Genomic DNA, 21,182 nt, shown 5'->3' with positions numbered 1-21,182 from the left:
CCTTGACCACCGTTGGTAAATACTCTTTTCTTACTTACAGTGCTGTTGGGTATTTTTAATAGCATATTGTTACACTAATTGTCACTTTTAAAAAATGTACTTAAAAATCCAGCGATTATAAAAATGTCTGGGGTGCTTTAGCTCTGTAGACGTAAAGCAGGCACTTTCCGTTGACCTATCTGCATATTCTAAATACTTCCTTCTAATAACAGTTTTTATCTTTAGCTAAAATTATGTTGCTAATACTGTTTATGTTCTAAACACTGCATTCACATATGGAGAAGAAACAATTTGCCTAGGATGTGTCTAATTTAAATCTGAGTTTAGAATTTCTTTTAATAAGTCATTTGCTACAGAAGCATTAAAAATAAATAATGCTACTCTTTGAACAGCTTTCAATATGATGACATTTTTCATATTATGTCTTTTTCCAAAGTAGTTTTCAGAGCATAGGAACTAAACTGACTACTGAAGTGGATACAGGCCATTATGAAAGTCCCCTTGTACAAGTGACCACCTAGTTTCATTTAATCTCTTTCTTAGCCTTACAGTTGGCAGAGACCACCAGGTAATTATCTGGATTCATGTCCTTAAGTGTTGGAGATTTGCTTTGGATGGGGGACGTTTTGCCATCCACACGGGAGATCTGCAGCATTCGGCAGGGGTCATGTTTCAACAAGTACCCTGCAAAAGTTTCCCATCCTCCTCCAACACGGACCATAACGTGTTTGTTGTGCAGCATCTAAAATGAAAGAAGCACAAAAGTGTTAAATTCTGAACATTCTTACAGTAACTTGAGTCAACTTCCAGTTGTGATAGAGTTAATGGGTTTTTTCTGAATGTTTTGTTTTATGTTTTGCCCCATTGTTTTTCTTCCTGGTGCACAGTGTCTGAATTAGCAAAGAGTTTATGAAAGAAACCTTGTTTTCCTATGCAAATGGATCATGGGTACAAATTCCCAGGATCCAGCTTTGCTCTGTTATGGGAACAAAGTCTATTAGAACTCCTTGGTCCATTGTATCTGGAGGCTTCTGTTTGACAACTGATGCTCCATCGCAGCGCTCATCATTGCTCTCACGGTCCCACTTCCTGCCTCAGGCCAGTGCTCCGTTCTTCCTACTGGGTTAGTACCCCATGAACTAGAACTTATAAGACCATGGAAATGTCTGCTATTGAGTTATAATGTTAACAATCACACAACCATTCAATATATAACTGAATTGAAAATGCACCAAGACAAACTTGTCTTATCATCACCTGAACCTTTGAAACAGGATGTTTTTGAATGGCCAGACACTGATGTTTTCTTTACTTTTGTTCTTCCTGGTTAATTTCTTTAGAACACCTCTTTCTGGAACTTACTTCTGGACCTGGGAACCATCTAGAGCTCTAGGTTAACAAGACTAACTACATGTTGAAAAACTGAAGAATATAAGGCTCTTCCTGTCTAGTAAAAAACACATCAGAGTTGGGGAGGTTTGGCCTGGAAACACAAAGAATTTGAACTTGGCTGCTTTCAAATAACAGCTAACTTAGGATTAAGGGAGGGATGTTTTACCATCACCAAAAGGGCCCCTCCCCCAATATTACAGGTACATGCTGGTGATGGGGTGTTGGGAAGCAGATGTAGTTGTGAGGAAATTAGTTTCATTGTAGAGATCACAAAGTCATTGAATTCTCTCCTCCTGTGTCAACTTCAGTTAGCTTTCCTGATTCCCATGGTGTGGAGGGTAACTTGTACTCTAACTGCTTTCATTTGAACATTGAGAATCTGATGAAAGATTTTGACCCTCTTTCTATCTGCCCCATCCACAAAATTTTACATGCATGTTTAGGGGCTTCACAGACTCCCAGAAGTCCATTCACAGACTCAAGCTAAGGAACCCTGATTTATGGGGTTACCATGAAATAATTTTCAAAATCAAATATTGTAAAAAGGAATAAAAATATGCTGAATAACAGTAATTAAAACTACGTGAGTTCTGATGGCACAGTGTGTAAGCACACAGCTGCTAATGGAAAGGTCAGTAGTTTGAACTCACCAGCCGCTTTGTGGGACAAAGATGTGGCAGTCTGCTTCCACAATGGTTACAACCTTGAGAACTCTGTGGGACATTTCTACTCTGTCCTAACCAGTCATTAAAAACCCTATGGTGCACAGTTTACTCTGACACACATGGCAGTGCCATCAGTTGGCATTGACTCAAAGGCAGCTGGTTATTAGACTTGCAAGAATTAAATGTAACTCAGTACTCTCACTGAAAGTATTTGACTTTGAGAATAGAAGGGACCTTGGGAAACATCTTCCAGCTAGAAGCCTTCAAATTTATTTTAGCATCAGATTCTACTCACCAAACAAAATCTTAAGGGGAACCCCTGAATATAAAGCAGATAAAAGCAATGAGGACTTGGCTCATAACTGCTTTACCTCCCCCTGACCTTGCCCATGGTATCATGTTCTCATTTTACAAATGAGGACACCAAAGCCAATTTTTTTATGTGACGTGCTTAAACTAGGACCAAGGTTTCCTAACTTCTCAGGTCGTGTGTTTCCCCATCATATCACAGTGTCTCCCTTTAAAATAAAACCCATCAGGGCTTGTGAAAGTTTATTGTGTGTATTCATTCCCACACGTTACTGTGTATGCTTCCACTATCTGCTTCTAAAACTCCTGGGACAAAAATGGCAAAGGTCAATGTCACAATAGCACTTGACCTTTTTCTCCCACTGTTCCAGACAGTGGTTTTGCCTACTGTTGAAGTACTGCCACCTCCTAGCCTTACAAATGGCATTGAAGAGTTGTCTCTCAACGTCTTGGTTTGAATGCCACTGGTAGAGAGCCTACATCCATTTGACTATGTCGGTGAACAGACTATTTCAACCACAAAGAACCACAATAAGAACAGTTTTTGGACAATTAGTTAATTCTAGGAAAAAGTGATAGAAACACCTTTCAGTTTGAACTATACTGATCATGTAGACACAGATTCTGCCTGAATGATCTTTAATCGAATCCAAAGTACCACATGAAGCGACTGCAACATGGAACAGTGACATGTTGAATGTTAGTAATATGGGAGTTGGCTTTCTGCCCACATCGTCTTCTACACCCATACTATAGAGGAGATAGATTTAGGTCCGATTTTTACCACAGTCAATAGCTGAGAGTTAAGCAGAAAAGAGTTTTAAAAATGTCTGGGTTCACTATCACTTACCAAAGCACATGGAGTCTTATAAGCACAAGTATATTTTGTGAATAACAGGTCACTGGAAGTTTGCTACATCACGAGAAACTCTTCTCATTCATGGGAACTACAGTCAGAGGAGGCATAAAACTTTTTGCTGAACTCTGAAAGGTTTGTCATTTAAGTGTGAATGTATGTGTGTGTGTGTGTGTGTGTACATACATGAAACAAAACAAAAGTTGCTGTTGAGTCAACTCTGACTCCTGGCAATTCCATGTGTGTCAGAGTTGAACTGCGCTGCATAAGGTTTTCAACAGCTAGTTTTTCAGAAGTAAAACACTTCCTTCAGACGTGCCTCTGGGTGAACTCATGCCTCTACGTGAGCTCAAACCTTCAAATTTTTCAGTGAGCAGAGAAGTGCGTTAGGTGTTTGCACCAACCAGGAACTCTGTTTACTTTAGTGTTTTTACCTGCTTCCTCTAAAGATTTGAAAAATTTCTCATCTTGAAATCTGAATCTAGATTTTTCATGTAATTGTCTTGCCTTTTGTCTTTGATAATTTTCTGAGACAATCACTGGAGAGGTGTTTTTCTCCAAAGGCATGTGCTAACCATCAATACTATTTCTATTTTATAGACAGGAAAACTGCTGTTCTAAGAAGTTAAGCAACTTGCCCAAAATGACACAGCAAATCAGCAAATAAGTGACATAACAAGGACAAGAATCCTTTCTTCTCCCACCCACTCATCCAACGCTGTGCAAAGCTCTATCCTAGCAAGGGGAAACCGTCCATTATAATGATACCACACCCATTTATTCCGTAAAGTACCTAGATTTGAATTCTATTTAGTTAGTTACTTACTAGTGATAATTATGCACAGGCAAGGAATTATTATGCAAGAAATAGTAATGAGTAAGTTAAGCAGATCACATGCTCATTTAGAATGATTTATGGTCTTGTGTCTTGATAAAGCCTAAATAAACATTAAACTTAATTTCAGAAGATTATCCTCTAGTGGTCTTCAGTATTTCAGAAATAAACATGTAGAAAATGCAGGTAATAGGGTAGAATACACTCATAGCCAGATACCTGTTTACATAAATAGGATGGTGGGTGTTTGATGCTCTTTTCAATGCCCGTCTTACTGCTCTTTCATTTTGATGTTTCAGAAAATTGAACAATTTTGTGTTCTCCATGTCAAAAGGTAGCCCTACTTAAAGTCCCATCAATGCACAAGTCAATTCAATATTTAAAATTGGTTTTCTTTCTGTATTTATTCTCAACAATTTAGAATTGCTGCAAATACCCCCAAAATTGTGTATCCAAAGTAGCAATTTTTGCATATTAGGTCTTTTTTGGGTGGTACCAATTTCTACAATCAGACTCATCCAACATTGTGCAAAGCTTCATCCCAGCAAAGGGGAAGCTGTCCATTATTGACTTAGGCAACATTTCTTAATGCTGAAAGGAAAAAAAACAAAAACAAAAAAAAATCTTGTCTCACCATTTCTCCCAGTGATCTTAATGAAGTTCTACAAGTATACGTAGGTTGCTGCAAGCATTGCAAACATTTCTTTCCTGAGGTCTAGGAATAACATGTTTCTGTCCAGAGAAAAGACCTAGTATGCCTCCAAGTTTGTTTTTGCTGTTGTTTTCAATTGTTTTTTTTGTTTTTTTTGAGTAATAAAACATTTCTATTCTTGTCAAGGGCATATTATGACTTTATTCTACCTTGATGATCAATTATATTGTTTTATTAGAAAGCTTCTTCATATGTGACAACAAAAAGGAAAGTTATTTTAATCTGATGACAAAGAGAGTAATACGATGTTAGAGGCCCTACCTACTATGTGAGAAGTAAACTAGAAATATGTTGAGATAAGGAGGATAAAAAGAAATACTGAGATCACTGGCAGTGCTCTCACGCCACAGACTTGCCAACAGGACAGAGACAGTCTAGAAATCACAGTTCCTTTATTCTCAACCTAGATGTCCTTACAACTCGAAGAGCTGTATTATCCTGAAACAGTATTACTCTAAAACTATTATTCTAAAAATGAATCCAGTATTTAAAGGTGGGTAAATCACTTAATATATTGACTCAGCAGTGACTTACAACTACTGTCAGATACGACACTATCTTTGTTTTACCAAATTCAATATACATTTTCAAAGACTACAATGTTTACCTAATGCCTTTTTTCTAGCACCACCTTTCAATCTTATTTTCCTAATATTATAAAGTAACAACCTATTTCATTAAAAAAAAAAAAAATGAGTTCTGTAGCTCATTTAGGCGCTTAATTCATGGGGAAAAATGGATTGAAAGGGAATGAGTTAATTCTCCCTTGTCAACTCAGAGCATAATGGCAAATCCATAAACTGTAGCAATGATCAATCATCAGTGCCCTGTAAATCTTGAGGGGTCACTGTGGTGTCAGCATCCTGTGCTGTGTGGCTCTTATTATGACAGGATTTCAGACAGGAGGTTTTTTCCCCTAATTATGTAACTCAGAGAAGCAGACTGGAGTCACATTAGGAAAAGGCATTCAGAGCTGAAAGCAAAGGAAATAAAGTCTTTGTCTTATTTTCAGAGACATTAATTAGTCTTTAAAAACAGAAATATACCAACTCACTTTCCATTGACAAGGAAAAGACTATATTTATATAGATCACAAAGAAATAGTAACTTTTCCTAAGTGAAATAGTAATTTTGAAAAAAACAAAAAAACTACACCTATGGTACCTGGAAAAAGTTATAGGCTCATTGGCAATGTACTTGTTTTTCAAGGTGACCAAGCTGTGTTACATAATCAACAAACAAGCAAAATCCCACCAACAAAACACAAAGTACAACTAGGAGGAAATGTGTTTCAGAGGAGAAGAATTTAATGGCTTCATGATCATATTTGATAGCTTTATTTTATCAATACCTCGCATGGATGCTCCTGCATATCCATGTTGATCCTAAACTGTAATTCCTATAAAATGCTTTAGGCATAATCACCTTCTCGGGGCAACACTGACAAATCGCATTCTGACTCAGAATCTTGTGATGGTGGCCTTGAAAACCAAGAGGAAGCCAAAGTACCTGTCAAGTGTTTTGAAGCCGATGCCATTAGGTCCTGAGGAAGTGAAAACTTTGCAGCAGGATGCCCTCATCTCTCACCCTTCACTAATCCACTCTCTAGTCCAGTGCCAGCATGAGCTTTCTAATAGAAAAAGTAGATCAGGCTGCAGTCTTGCTAAAACCGGAATGGTTCTCCATTATCTGTAGTGTTTCTCAGCCGGTTTTAGCTCCATGAAGGACATGACTCATTTTCATTAGTACGGTGAGTGTGGCAAGGACTCTGAAAAAGCGGTGTGTGGGGAGGAGTGGGAGGCTGTGGAGTGTGTGCGTGGAGTATGCGTGTGTGTTAGTGTGCAGGGAGGGAGGGAGCAGAATCAGTATCTTCAGAGTGGACAGAAGCATAATATAGAATTTGGAGAAACAATTCTCCAGTGATTGTGGTATCCCCTCTTCTACCTCTACCCCTCCTCTCCCAAAAACTAATACAAAAGGCACTTTACAGTCCAGCTACTGTTATAATCTCACACCTTCTTGCTCATTTTGCCAGGGACACCATAAGTGGTTGTACATGTTGTACACTGCATGACTACATAGTTCTTCTGTGGTCCTGCTTGCCTTTTCCCATGCTCAACCTATCACATTATCAACACTGCAGGTATTCTGAACCCCTTAGCATCCCTTGGAAGTTCTATGTCTTTCTGCATGCAGGGAATTAGTCCACATTTCTCAGAGGAGCTAAAGTGAATTCCTTCCTTCAACCATTCACTAGATATTTGTTGAGTGCAAAGCAAGGCTATTTCTTGATTAATTTCATATCTGAAGCTAGCACAGTGCCTGACACAGAATGAGAATTCAGTAACTCAATAAATGCTTATGAAATGAATGTATGAAGTCAACATCTACTAATGCTTCACCCCAGCATCACTAGCTTTATGGAATGTTTCTGTACTCTCTAATTTTAAGCTACCTCCTTTAGACTTTCACACATCTCTGCATAGACCTCAAACAAAGTGCCTGTAATTATCAGTTGCCTAATTAGGGTACCAAACAAAAACCAAGCCCACTGCCGTCGAGTTGAACCATAGTGACCACTCCTTGGGTTTCCGAGGCGGTATGTATCACTACAGAAGTAGATTGCTTCTGAGAAGTGGCTGGGGAGTTTGAACTGCCAGCCTTCTGGTTAGCATTCAAATGCTTTAGGCACTATGCTACTAGAGTTCCTGAATAATTAGGAAAAACTCCCCCAAAAGACTAATTCATTGCCATTGTGTCAATTCTGACTCATAGCCACCCCTACTGTATTTCCAACTCTATAAATCTTTACAGAAGTAGATTGCCTCATCTTCCACCCATGGAGCAGCTGGTGGGTTTGAACAGCTAACCTTCTGATTTGCAGCCAAATGCCTTATCCACTATATCATCAAAGCTCCTTAATTAGGATAATGTTGTTGTTATGTGCCTTCAAGTGGGACCTGACTCATAAAGACCTTTCCTTGGGTTCCTGGGGTGGTATCCCTACGCAAGTAGGAGGTAAAGTGATCTGTGTCTTTATCTGGAAGGGAGAGTCTGAAATAAGTAGAATGTGAATGGTAACCCACACTAACTTTTCCTTAGAGAGTTGCTTTGAGAAAAAGAGAGCTTCGGGGTCAAAACATGAAGTGACAGTATAATTGCATTAAGAAACAGTGAGAGTATATTGAAAGTCAAGAGAGAACCAGGCAAAAGATAGAGAAAGAAGGAGGGAGAGGGAAGAAGAGAGAGAAGAAAATACCACGAATGACTCCAGAGCTGATTAATTATATTATTCTCTTTGTGAGCTTTCTTCACAAATCCTCATTACACCTGGAATGCATTTTTTTTAAAACACCTTGCTCACAGTAGTAACAAATTACTTCATAAAAATCTCACCATTTTGCTTTCTCACTCTTAATGCCTCAGTGCTGTAGGTCACTCAGCACCACTCTACTGCAACCCATCCCCACTTAACTGGCCACAGAGACTCATATTTCTGCCCAATGTCCTCACTGGTCTCCACCAGAGCCGTCCTTTTAAGTGGCAACCATATCTGACACTGCCTGCCCAGAGAAGACAGCCCACCTAAATTTAGATCCGTTCCACCTCCTGGGATATCATATGCTTCCTAATACCTCCTTATCAACCCCATTCATTGGGTGTTTTTACAAGCCATCATAACTTGAGGAAAAATATTGTTTTTAGAATACAGTCATCAGCTCTCCAGAGAAAGAGTGTTAAATTAATTTATAGGACAACAGACTGCCATCATCTAATATTATTCTGCAATGGCATATGCTCAAAACTGGGCAACTGGGAATTCAGATATCTGCCTAAGGTACCCTGACACATGCTGGTGTAAGATGGCAGGTGTTGAAGCAATAGTTTGCCATGTTGAAAACCTGATACTAGCATTTTCAAAATAAATGAGAAGGTCACCCATTAGCAGGGCTAACTGAGGCTGCGTTGAAATGTGGAAGCTTTGTTGTCCAAGATCAGCAAATCATCTCACACTTTAGAGAGCTAAATAAATCATCGATGGTTAATCACTGCCCCCCTCAACAACAACAAAACATGTTTCTGGAATTAGTACTTTACTGTTTACAAAGCATTTTTCACATTAACTCTCTTTACCTTTGTAACAGTCCTCCAGCTGATTATGCCCATTTCCTAAACAAAACTTCAGAAAAATGAGTAACAGTAACCAGAACAGAGGCTACCATCTGTTTGGTATTTACCAGATGACCTAGATATGGGTACCACTAACTAGTTGTACTACCCTAAGAAATGTAGTTAATATCTCACTGCCTTGGTTTCCTCAACTGAAAAATGAAGACTATAATAATTCCTCCCTCAGCGTTGTTGAAAGAAAGATGTTAATACCTGGAGGTACTTAAAGTATTTAAGTACCAGATATATACATGGTATATGTTGTTGTTGTTGTTGTTATGTGCCGTTGGTATATACTCAACAACAACAACAAAAACTCACTGCCGTAGAGTTGGATCCGACTCATAACGACCCTTCCTTGGGTTTTTGAGGCGGTATCACTATGGAAGTAGATTGCCCAACCTTCCTTCTGAGGAGTGGCTAGTGGGTTTGAACCGCCATCCTTCTGGTTAGCAGTCAAATGCCTTAGGCACTATGCCACTAGAACTCCTATATTCAGTAATGGGCTGCTATTATTATTATTTAAGATATTTGGCTGTTAACCAGAAAGTCAGCAGTTCAAACACACTAGCTGCTACACAGGAGAAAGATGAGACAATTTACTTCCATAAAGATTTACAGCCTTGGAAACTCAATGGAGGTCACTATGAGTTAAAACTGACTCCATGGTAGTCATGGGTTTGGCTTGGTCTTTGGGGGATTTTTTATTATTATTATTATTATTATTAAAATAATAATAGTATTATCATAGTAACCCATATAGGGTTTCCAAGGCTATAAATCTTTACAGAAGCAAACTGCCTCATCTTTCTTTTTGGAGCAGCTGAGGGGTTTGAACCACCAATTTTTGGTTAGCAGCCAAATGCCTTACCACAGTTCCTTACCACAGCTTCTAAAATCATACATTAGAAGGAATATAATCCTGAAATTCACATTTGAGGGTGAACTATTGCAGTGCTCTCAAGAGTGGCAGGCTGTCCCACAATATTAAAAGGGTCTTGGGTCAGAAATATTCTGGCTACTGGGTATGGCTGGGAGAAAACTCTGGCCTGCCACTGTTGTTACCTCTGGGGGAAAAGTTCACTTCCCTGACTAGCTGTAAAGACAAAAGGTTCTCAGCAGCTTCCTTCTGCAGGCAAACAGAAGAGCATTTAGCAGACGACATGTAATGATCAGCTGGCAAAATGTTTGATTTGCATCTGCTTGGAAATATGTAGGCGCTCTCAATGCCAACTGCTTGTCAGTTCTCATCTGCTTGTTATGTAAAGATTTCATTTTCTCACCTCTGTATCAAATGAAATTGAGAAGGCTTAGCTGAAATCTAATTACCCATCTACAGCACCATTTCAGATAGGAAAGCAAAGTTATGATAAATATTTTATAGAACACTCAGCATGGTGAAAGCAATGAAGTGGAAAGTGCTGGTGCTGGAGAAAGAAGAGCTGCTTAGAGGAAGAATTTGCAGCTCGTGTATATACCAGAGTGTGCTAGACTTCCAAGAGCATGCTTGCTCGTTCTCCCATTTCTCCCTACACTCTAATAAAATAGCACACACTTTCCAAGGCTAGACCTCTGTGTTGCCAGTAATCCAAACTAACTCCAAATTAGGCACAAAGACAAAGTGTTTCTCCTTCTTTAAATCGGTTTCTCAATACATTTTAGCCCAGACTATACAGATAGGTTAGGCTGGCAGTTCAAACCCACCAGCCACTCCTTGGAAGGAAGGTTGGGCAATCTACTTCTGTAGTGATACTGCCTTGGAAACCCAAGGAGGGGTCACTATAAGTCAGTTCCGACTTACTGGCAAATAACAACAACAACATACAGATAGTTAATTCTTTCAAAATTTAATGCTGGGATAGTTTTTATGCTATTTAAGCAATTTACAACCATAGAGGAAAATTATAATCCAATCTCACTTATCAGTATGTATGGAAAATATATTTTTTGTGTATGGGTTTGTTTTTAATCCTTTGTCTTTATGTTCCACACATCTAGAATCTTTACTACATCCTTTAAATAGTTTGCCCTGTTCTATATTCAAAATTCTTTCTTTACTGAAAATTCTAATTCAACTATTCATTTTCCAAAATGAGTAGGTGGGATTTGGAGCTCACTTCAGTCTCTATGTAAGGATGAAATCCAGAAGAATTAAACAATTCATCATTGACTGTGCCCTTTCCTCTTTGCATCAGGGACTCGTACACACTTTGACTTATAAATGAGCAGATTGTTCTATGGGGCCACAGAGAGGTCCCCAGGGTAGGGCGGAGGATGTTACAAACCCTCTTGTAGGAGCCACACATAACAAATACACTAGGCAATTAGCCTAAGAAACTGCCTGCACAAACTCATCTTGCTTTTAGATATGACCTCCCAAAGCTCCCATGGTAATATTCTTCACTCTTTCATTTCCTTTCTCTTACCAAAATTCTGATCTGTTTTTCTTTCAAAGTTCACACTAAAAACTTTTACCAGCCAATCTTCAATTTTTATATTTTCCATAACTTTAGACTTCTGTTCTCTTATTTCTATAATTTTCCTTGTGTCTGTGTGTGTGTGTGTGTGTGTATACAGGTGTGCTATACTTTGCACATGTACTTACAGAGTATCTGAAATGTATACATATCTCCATTCCTATTTCCATGTCTTTTTCCTTCAGCTATTGTTGGAGGAGCACTGTTTGTCTAATTAGGCCTAAATAGAACTCTGGGACAACTTCCTAGTACATCTCTCTCAAATGATGTGCATTTTCTTATGATAAAACTCACAGACCAAACCCTCAGCCATGTGGATCCCTTGGTAACTTCCCTTTCTCTACTCAACAATCCATGACTTGGGTGATATGCTTCTGTTTGTGCAAATATCTTCACACATTTCGGCAGTTAAGCTGCATAGCTACATCTTTGCATGTCAATGAGGCTATGGCTTTTCTGGTAACTCTTTCTTTGTCCATTTTAGTCTAAATCAAATGATGATGTGGAAAGAGCACCTATATTTACTCCTCATTCACAAGTCTATATCCCTAATAATTATTTCCATTTCCTCCAAATAACGTGCTTTGTTTTTACAAGGCCCTCATACACAATCTCTATCCCAGTCTTCCTCATAGACATGCACCTCTGTTGGCATGTTGCCATCCCTTTATCTGTGGTAGAAGTATAGGGAGGCACAGTTGGCAATAGTGTGATTCATACTAATCCTACTCCTTTCTTTAATTTTGAATGTCTTCTTTTGTTTGTCGTAAATCTAAAAATTACCTCAAGCCCTGTTTTGCCTCGTTGTGATTCATGCCCGCTAGCACCCTAACCAGCATGTACAGCAAGATCGGAACAACACTCCTGTCATTAATGTTCAGGTCACATTAGTGACCTCCATATTCTAAGATGCCTCTCCTGTTCTTTTGTATGTACAACCGCTCCTCACTTAACCACACGGTCGGGTTCCAAAGCCCAACCTGTTAGGTGAAAATGAAGGATTACTACACCAGATCACAAAATGGAGGATGACTGTTGTTGTTGTTGTTGTTATGTGCCGTCGAGTCGACCCCGACTCATAGCGAGCCCTCCTTGGGTTTCCAAGGCAGTATCACTACGGAAGTAGGATTGCCCAACCTTCCTTCCGAGGAGTGGCTGGTGGGTTTGAACCGCCAGCCTTCTGGTTAGCAGTCAAGTGCTTTAGCCACTATGCTACCAGAGCTCTACCTCCTTCTATAACTGCTAAACCACTGGGAGTCATGGCCCAGCCAAACTGACACATAACCTTCACATCCAACATTATTCCTGCCTCTTACCTTGGCATTCATTACTGCCAGATATACATTGTAAATGAGCAAACTAGTAGATTTTTTACTACTGTAAATGTGAAATGTGAGATAACAAGATAATCAATAAGGGAGTAGTAAGTATAGTAGGATCACTACATTTCATTTAGCGAACATGGATATTCTATCTTTGGACTATTAGCTCAAAAACAGTTGTTAAAAGAATGACTGTCTGAGGCCTACAAGCTGTGAAGCACTATCTATCTACACCTGTCAGGCAGTAGTCCATGAACTGCAACATCAGTGCTTCACATGTTCCCCTTTGCCTAGTTCTCCATAGAGAACTTCCCTCCCTCTATATTTTTTTCTAGCTCTTTACACGTTTCACAAGAAACTCTGTTATCTAGTCTCTCAGCACCATCATATGATTCTTTAATCTCAAATTCATCATCCATTCTTCTTTCTTGCCCTATAACCTATAAGGATGGGAATTTAATCTTGCCTAATCTTTTTTTTTTCCATGTTTGTACCCATTCCAAAGAAAGGTGATCCAACAGAATGTGGAAATTATCAAACAATATCAATATCGCACACTAGTAAAATCTTACTGAAGATAATTCAAAAACAGTTGCAGCAGTGTATTGACAGAGAACTTCCAGAAATGTAGGCTGGATTCAGAAGAGGACATGGAATGAGGGATCTCATAGCTGATGTCAGATGGATCTTGGTTCAAAGCAAAGAATACCAGAAAGATATTTACTTGTGTTTTATTGACTATGCAAAAGCATTTGATTGTGTGGAACATAACAAATTATGGATAACACTGAGAAGAATGGGAATTCCAGAATACTTCATTGTGCTCATGAGGAACCTGTACATACACCAGGAGGCTGTCATTTGAACAGAACAAAGCATTACTATATGGTTTAAAATCAGGAAGGAAGTGTGTTAGGGTTTTATCCTTTCACCATATTTACTCAGTCTACGTGCTGAGCAAATAATCCAAGAAGCAGCCACCAAGACATCAGACGTATTGCACTGGGCAAATATGCTGCAAAAGACCTCTTTAAAGTGGTGAAGAGCAAAGATGTCTCCTTGAACACTAAGGCGCACCTAACCCAAGCCACAGTATTTTCAGTTGCCTCTTATGCATGTGAGAGCTGGACAATGAAAAAGGAAGACCAAAGAAGAGTTGATGCTTTTGAGTTGTGGTGCTGGCAAAGAATGCTGAAAGTACTATGGACCTACAAAAAGAACTAACAAATCTGTCCTGGAAAGAGTGCAGTTGAATGCTCTTTGGAAGGGAGAATGGCCAGACTTCGTCTTACCTACTTTGGTCATGTTGTCAGAAGGGACCATTCCCTGGAGAAGGTTGTCATGCCTGATAAAGTGGAGGGTTAAAAAAAAAGGGGAAGGCCTTCAATGAGATGGGTTGATATAGTGGCTGCAACAATGGGCTCAGGTATAGTAGGGATTGTGAGGCTGGCACATGACTGGGCAGTGTTTCTTTCTGTTGTACATAGGGTTGCTATGAGTCAGAAATGACTTGATAGCACCTAACAACAACAACAATCTTTCTTTCCTTTCCATATTGACTCTATTTGATGTGTGATAGCAGGTTTTTGTTTTGTTTTGTTTTTTTGCTAGAACTTCTTCACGTTTATAGGGTTTTTGTTTTCTATGTCCCCAATTATTTATTTTACTCCTTCTCTCAATGTACATTTTAATATAAATTGTTTTATTTCTAATTCTCTTTGACATTCTGAAGCAGAAACAGGTCCTGAGAGCAATGATTATACATTAAATTTCTTTGTATTCGTGCACAGGTTTAACCATCTCCCACATAGCTTTGTTCAGCTTTTTCCAATGAAGATTTGCAAAGGATGCAATGAAAGCATATTAGAAATGCCTTTAGCCTAGTCTTTGAGTGGCAAGGGTCTGGCGAATATTTCTTAGAGGAAATTATTTGTGTCTTAATGAAAAGTAGGATTTCGCTGTATGAATAAAGATAGAAGAGCATCCCAGGTTGAGGGAAAAGCATGTGCAGAGAGACAAGAAATACCAAGAAGGATAGTATGAATATAACTCAGCATAGCTCATTGTTAGCACAGCTAAAATAGGAGAAGGATGGAGAGAGACTTTCAGGAGATGCGGCTGGGAAGGCAAACAGAACCACATATAATGTAACTTTGAATGCTTTCCAGTTGCAAATAGGGCAGGGAGGGTCACCAATGAATATTAATCAAGGGACTGGCATTGCTAAATTAAAGATTAAATTATTGCTACACAAGAATTCTTCCAGGAGAACAATAGTGAAGTCAAGACCTGAAACAAAAGAGGAAGTAAGTAAGAGGGTTTTACAGTATTCAGGGATGTAATAATGGCAGGGACTTGAGCTAGGATGAAGAGAAAAGATACCTTGAAATGACCTTCCTGCTGCACTCTCACCTCCAGATAACTGCATGTTGTTGTTGTTGTTATGTGCCGTGGAGTCGGACCAGACTCATAGCAACCCCTCCTTGGGTTTCTGAGGCAGTATCACTATGGAAGTAGATTGCCCCATCTTCCTTCTGAGGAGTGGCTGGTGGGCTTGAACCACCGGCCTTCTGGTTAGCAGTCAAGTGCCTTAGGCATTACGCTACCAGAGCTCCCAGATAACTGCCTACGTAATCTATTTCTTCCTCTGGCTTTTCTTTTGTTTAACAGAAGACAATATAAAATTACCAGCATTACATTTCAGCTCTTTATTTTGAAATCTTTTCCATCCCTGGATAAGACAATAATATTATTACAAGATTCCGAAATTTAAAAGAGCTTATTTTTGGGAAAGTGAGAAGGGATTTCAGTCAGCAATAAAGGAAAGTTTGGGGGATAGGTCAGAATATATGGCTTTGGGCATATGACGAACATTGAAAATTGAGGACATTGAAGCACAGACTCAAAACAAGATAAATAAGCTGAAAGGCCACACCACACTAAGCAGTTGCCAAGGCCAAAGGCTTTCATTTTCTGTATCTCTCAATTCAGTTCCATATCGTCTTTGTTTGTTTCTGTTCCTAATTTTCTTAAACTTACGACTTATTATCCTTCTCTTTCTTGAATAAGCAGTAATTGTTCCCATTTAATCTACCTGTCTTTTCTGGGCCACTATTCACACTGTTGCAAGACTGAACTTATCCTCTATTTAGAAATCTCAGATTGTAGTTCCTTTAAAATATGGCCAAATCTCCAGCCTTTGTCTCCATATATACCCACTTACTTAGGCATCAGTCAAACTATATCACTCCCTGTTTCCTGAAAATCCAATTAATTTCCCAAGTGCATACTTTGGCTCAGGCTAGTCTTTGACTAGAATATGTCCTCCCTGAGGACAGATGAAAAGGCATCCAAACCTACCCCTTCATGGGTGTTTTGTTCCTGCCTGTCTCCACTCAGATGCCATTTGTCTTTCACTGAAATCATTATTTTGTATATTTTTTTAGAAATTTAATATATTTTTTGTGCATTTCCCTTATCCCCTATAGAAAGAAAAAAAAGGAAAAAAGAAATAAATGCTTATTGTAAACAAGAAGTCTTAGACAATATGTTATCCTTGACAGTGCAAACATTGGGACTTTGTACTCTTTATACATTCTTTGAAAAAAAAAAAAAATTACCAAGCAACTACTACTTACTTTCACACTGCTGTTGAGTCTGACCTGATTCATAGGGACATCTCCTTGGGTTTCCAAGAAGGTATCACTATAGAAATAGATTGCTCAACCTTTGAGGAGCAGCTAATGGATTTGAACCGTCAGCCTTCTGCTTAGCAGTCAACTGCCTTAGGCACCATGCCACCAGAACTCCTACTATGTACCAGATAATATACTAAGTGCTGGGGCATAATATAGAATAAATATAACCCTTCTCTACCTTTATAGGGGTAGAGTCTATCAAGGAAACAGACATTGAACAAGTAAACACAAATGTGATGACTATTATATAGCACAAGTCCAGGACGGTAAGATATCAAAAAACATATTCTGAAAGTCAATTTAGATTTACTGACTCTCAATCTCCTTCTACCTTTCTTGTCCCTATTCTGTTGCTGTTGTGCGCCATCAAGTTGATTACAACTCACAGTGACCCTACAGCACAAATAGAACTGCCCCATATGGCTTCCTAAGCTGAACTCTTCCCAAGAGCACATCACCAGGTCTTTTCTCCCACAAAGTAGCTGGTGAATTCAAACCACTAACCTTTTGGTTAGCATCCCAGTGCTTAACAATTACACCATTAGGGTTCCTTGTCTCTATTCTAGAGGTGGGGAATCTAAGTACTCACTTTCTTACTTTTCCTTGCTGCAGAAGTGGCCATATGACCCTACTTGTCAACAAAGGTAAGGAGACGTGTGTAAAAGAAGCCATTACTAGAACCACTCTTTCTACCTTCTTCCTGGGAAACTCAAGCATGATGTCACCAGCCTGCAGTAGCCATCTTACAGCTATAAGGGGAGAAACAAGAACATGGAAGCCAATACGCCAAAGATGGCAGAGTAGATGTCAGGAAGAATATGTCCTTAATGGTATCACTGTACAGTTGAACCAACAGCAGCAATAAATGACGTCTGAACTTCTTAGCATGTAAAGTTTAAGTCACTATTCACTCAATTCTCTGTTACATACAGCCAAATGCAATCCTAATGGGTCCAAAGGGAACTAACAGTTCAGAGAAACCCAAGAAGGTTGCCTGGAAGTCTAATCTTTTATGTTAAGCCTTGAAGTAGTATATATATTAATCAGACAAAGGATGTTGAGGGCAGCAGCAATCAAAGACCACTCTAGCCACAGGAATCAGGTTGGGCAAAGACCCTCATGCGGCCACACTCTGTTTATTGAAGATGCTGACGGAAGTGTATGGGGTGAGGCAATGGGAACTGTGGCATCAAATGAGCCAGGAGAGTCAGCCAGGGTCTACAGGGCCGTTTAAGGATCTTATCTTTTAGATCCCAGTCGTAATTAAGATAATTAGAATTTTCACACTAATTGGAATTTTCTCATGAAGTAGATGTAATTACTATCTCCGTTTTACAGTAGAAGAAAATAAAACTTAGAGAAGTTAAATAATATATTTAGTCACAATATTTAGTTACTGACAGAACTTGCATTCAAACACAGACCATTTATCATTATATGATATCATATACCTTGAACGTACGAATGGATAAATGAATGAATCGATTGACTGACTTTGCTGGCAATTCATCAGACATCATCCCAACTTTGTCCCCAATTAGTACAGCCCCTAAACTTATTTAAAAAGTACAAAAATTGCCTGTTTGTATGTCATTACCATAGCCGTCATCAGTGGTTCTCAAACCGAAGGGACAGTTGGCAATTTCTGGAATTATTTTTGTTTGTCGCACTGGGGGAAGGGGGCCTGCACTGACGTCTAATGGGTAGAAGCCGAGATACTGGTAAATCTTGTGCGATGCGCAGGATAACCCATACAACAAGGAGCTGTCCAGTTCAGCATGGCAATAGGGCTGAGGCGGAGAAACCCCACTCTGTATCATGTGGCTGTTTGTACCAACAAGTCAAATAATACTAAAACCTTTCCTGTAAAAGAAAATAACACATTGCAATCATTTCCCCAATCTCAAACTCAATGTCTTGTTTCTCCTCTCATTTGGGCTATTAGGCCTTTTAGTACTACCTTTACTAAAAATGAAGGCACTCTTTTGGCTCAGGGCCTAAGGCATTTGACGCTAACTGGGAGGTTTGCAGTTCAACACTAGCCACTCCACCAAAGGAGAACAGAGCAATCTACTTCCGTAAAGATTTACCCCCTCCGGAACCCAGTGGAGGTCTCTATGAGTCTGAATCGATGGCAGTGGGTTTGGTTTTGGTTTTACTAAAATGAGATGAATTGAAATACAACACTCACAAAATATTATATTACGAGAATAAGAAGTGATAAACAGAGACAGGAGGTGGTGGCTATGTTCTTTTTCACTGAATTGTAGCTTTGAAGAGGAAATGTGCGTCATTTCATCTTGCAGAGGCACCCCTACACCTCAGAGAACAAGGGGCCACCTGACCAGCATGAACTCAGAAAATTCTATTTGGGCCAGCTAGCTCTTCACTATTAAACCCACTGCCGTGCAGTCGGATCCAACTCATAGCGACCCTCTTCGTGTTTCCGAGGCAGTTATCACTACAGAAGTAGATTGCCAAACCTGCCTTCTGAGGAGTGGCTGGTGGGTTTGAACCCCCAGCCTTCTGGTTAACACATTACTCTAAAAGGGAATGGGAATGAACACATTCCGCAGACATCCTCAAGTTGCTGAACATCTGTTACAAAATGACTAACAGGGTACCAAGCTGTTTTCCAAAGTTCATACCCAGTGAAATAAATGCATAGCAAAACTGCCGTTACTGAAACTGAGCACTAGGGGGCAGCAACACATAGTGTGTGGGTTTAGTTCCAAATAAAAATTTAGAACTGGATTGTTTAAACTCTATTGGTATAAAAGAAGTAGGTTTTCTCTCCAACATTTCTCACCGTTGCCTTGGGTTCAAAATTACCGGATTCAAAATTATTAAGCTGTTTTGTTTGTAGAATAAATTTTCTTTCTACTCCACAGTATTTGTTTTTCTGTGTGAGAGTAACAAATAGTGTGTGTCTGTGTTTATGTATATATGTATGTATACACTAATATAAATTGCATGCAAATCCTTTGTTATAATAATAATAATAATAATGAACACAATACAATTATAAATTAATACGTATGCTCTATTGAGCACTTTACCTCATCAATAATTTTAACAGAGGTATTAGCTTTCTCCCTTTGCATCTTAATTGTTAAGGATCAGAGAGAATGAGCAGCTAGGCCAGTGTCACAAAGCATGATAAGCTAAAGACCTGAGATTCATGCTGTATGTTCAGAGAGTTGTAAGATTGTGAGCTTCTGATATTGTAAGATCAAAGATCCTACTGATTTCTATTTCTCTACACCACACACAGACAAGTATTCAATTAATGTATTCTATCAGTTATAAAGACACCTCAAGTCCATTTCATCATGGTGGGAGAAAATACTTCATGTGGGGAAATGAAGGTGATTATGGGGTGCTTTTAAGATGTAGATTATCAGGCCCTAACTCAAACCAATTAAATCAGAATGTCTTATGGTGGGTAATTTTCTTAAAATTCTTCAGGTGATTCTAATAGGTCCTTGCAAATCTACAGAGAAAAGACTATGAGGGTTAACTATTAAGGATGTAGAAGCCTTTTCTACCTCTTTTTGTCTTTGATAAGTCCTTAAAGATAGAACTTAAAATACCAAGTAGTTCTGGAGATGGTGAATATGGGTTGGCACTAAGGAAATCTGTTTTCAGCTTACCAAAACTAATGAGGACTCATGCACCTTGTTTGATCAATCATATGACTTCAATGACAGAAGCAGCAACCTAGTTTTGTCTATTTCAATGAACAGCAGTTCTATACGAGATCAATATTCATAGATAGTTTTGGTAGATATACTTAGAATTGTTTCATTCCTACATTACTGATTATCTTCTAGGACATCAGCAAAATGTTTAACGTGTGTCTTGTGATGTGACTTATTATTAATAATAGAAAATTGCTATTACTGAACACAGATCCTAGCTCATAACAGATGAATGATAACTCTTTGCTGTATGACTAAGTGAAGAAATGCTTGTTTATCCACATATGTGATGAATGGACATAGAGTGACTTGTGAAATGATGAGATACATGGCTGGTCTTATTGGTTAATCTTCAAAATCCACTTCAAAGCATTCTTAGTAATCTCTACCAGTATTTCTATCTGCTCCACTGTTTTTTAAAAAATAATACAGATTGATGGTGACTACAGAGATAAAGTTCCCTGTGACAATTTTCTTATTAAAAAAACCAGATTAAATGCATATCTGTTTTCAGAAATGAAACTCTTGCAAGCTTTTGATTGTTTTTTAACAACTATATAATATGATTACGAACATTTTAAGCTATTCTGAGATGTCTGCCACAGAAATAGAATCTTTCTTTATTATAGCAATAAGAGGGTGGTTCCTCTCCATCTTGCTCTCTCTCAAAAATGATGTTTTTGGACTATTTAATTGCAAAAAGATGGAAACAACCTAGGTGCCCATCAACAGAAGAATGGATAACTAAACTATGGTGCATACACACCATGGAATACTACGCAACCCTGGAGAATAATGTAGAATCTACAAAATACTGTATAACGTGGAAGAACTTGGAGGACATTATGCTGAGTGAAATAAGTCAATCACAGAAGGACAAATATTGTATTTGTCCATTACCATAAAAAGTCAAGTAAAGGTTTATATATGGAAGGAAATTTTCTTTGTTGGTTATCAGGGATGGAAGGGGAGGGGAGAGAATACTGTTAGATAGTAGAAACAAGTATTGATTTGGGTGGAGAGAAGGGCAATGTACCAAATGTGA

The 21,182-nt window shown here is 38.8% G+C and overlaps 1 protein-coding gene across 1 annotated transcript in view; it reads right to left on the bottom strand.

The window, feature by feature from the left end:
- Window positions 1-523: 523 nt before the first annotated feature.
- The window catches only part of GAS2 (growth arrest specific 2), a 136,513-nt gene continuing 115,854 nt past the window's right edge, over window positions 524-21,182 (bottom strand). The window contains exon 8 of the mRNA XM_042782915.1: window positions 524-742. Within this exon, the coding sequence (XP_042638849.1) occupies window positions 524-742 (219 nt within the window). The remainder of the gene's footprint in view (window positions 743-21,182) is intronic.

This window comes from Orycteropus afer, unplaced genomic scaffold, assembly GCF_000298275.1.
Source record: "Orycteropus afer afer isolate SDZICR_OR568_19922 unplaced genomic scaffold, OryAfe1.0 scaffold00014, whole genome shotgun sequence".
Classification (NCBI taxonomy): domain Eukaryota; kingdom Metazoa; phylum Chordata; class Mammalia; order Tubulidentata; family Orycteropodidae; genus Orycteropus; species Orycteropus afer.
The sequence above is the reverse complement of the archived record's forward strand: the minus strand, read 5'-3'. Positions and strand labels throughout refer to the sequence as shown.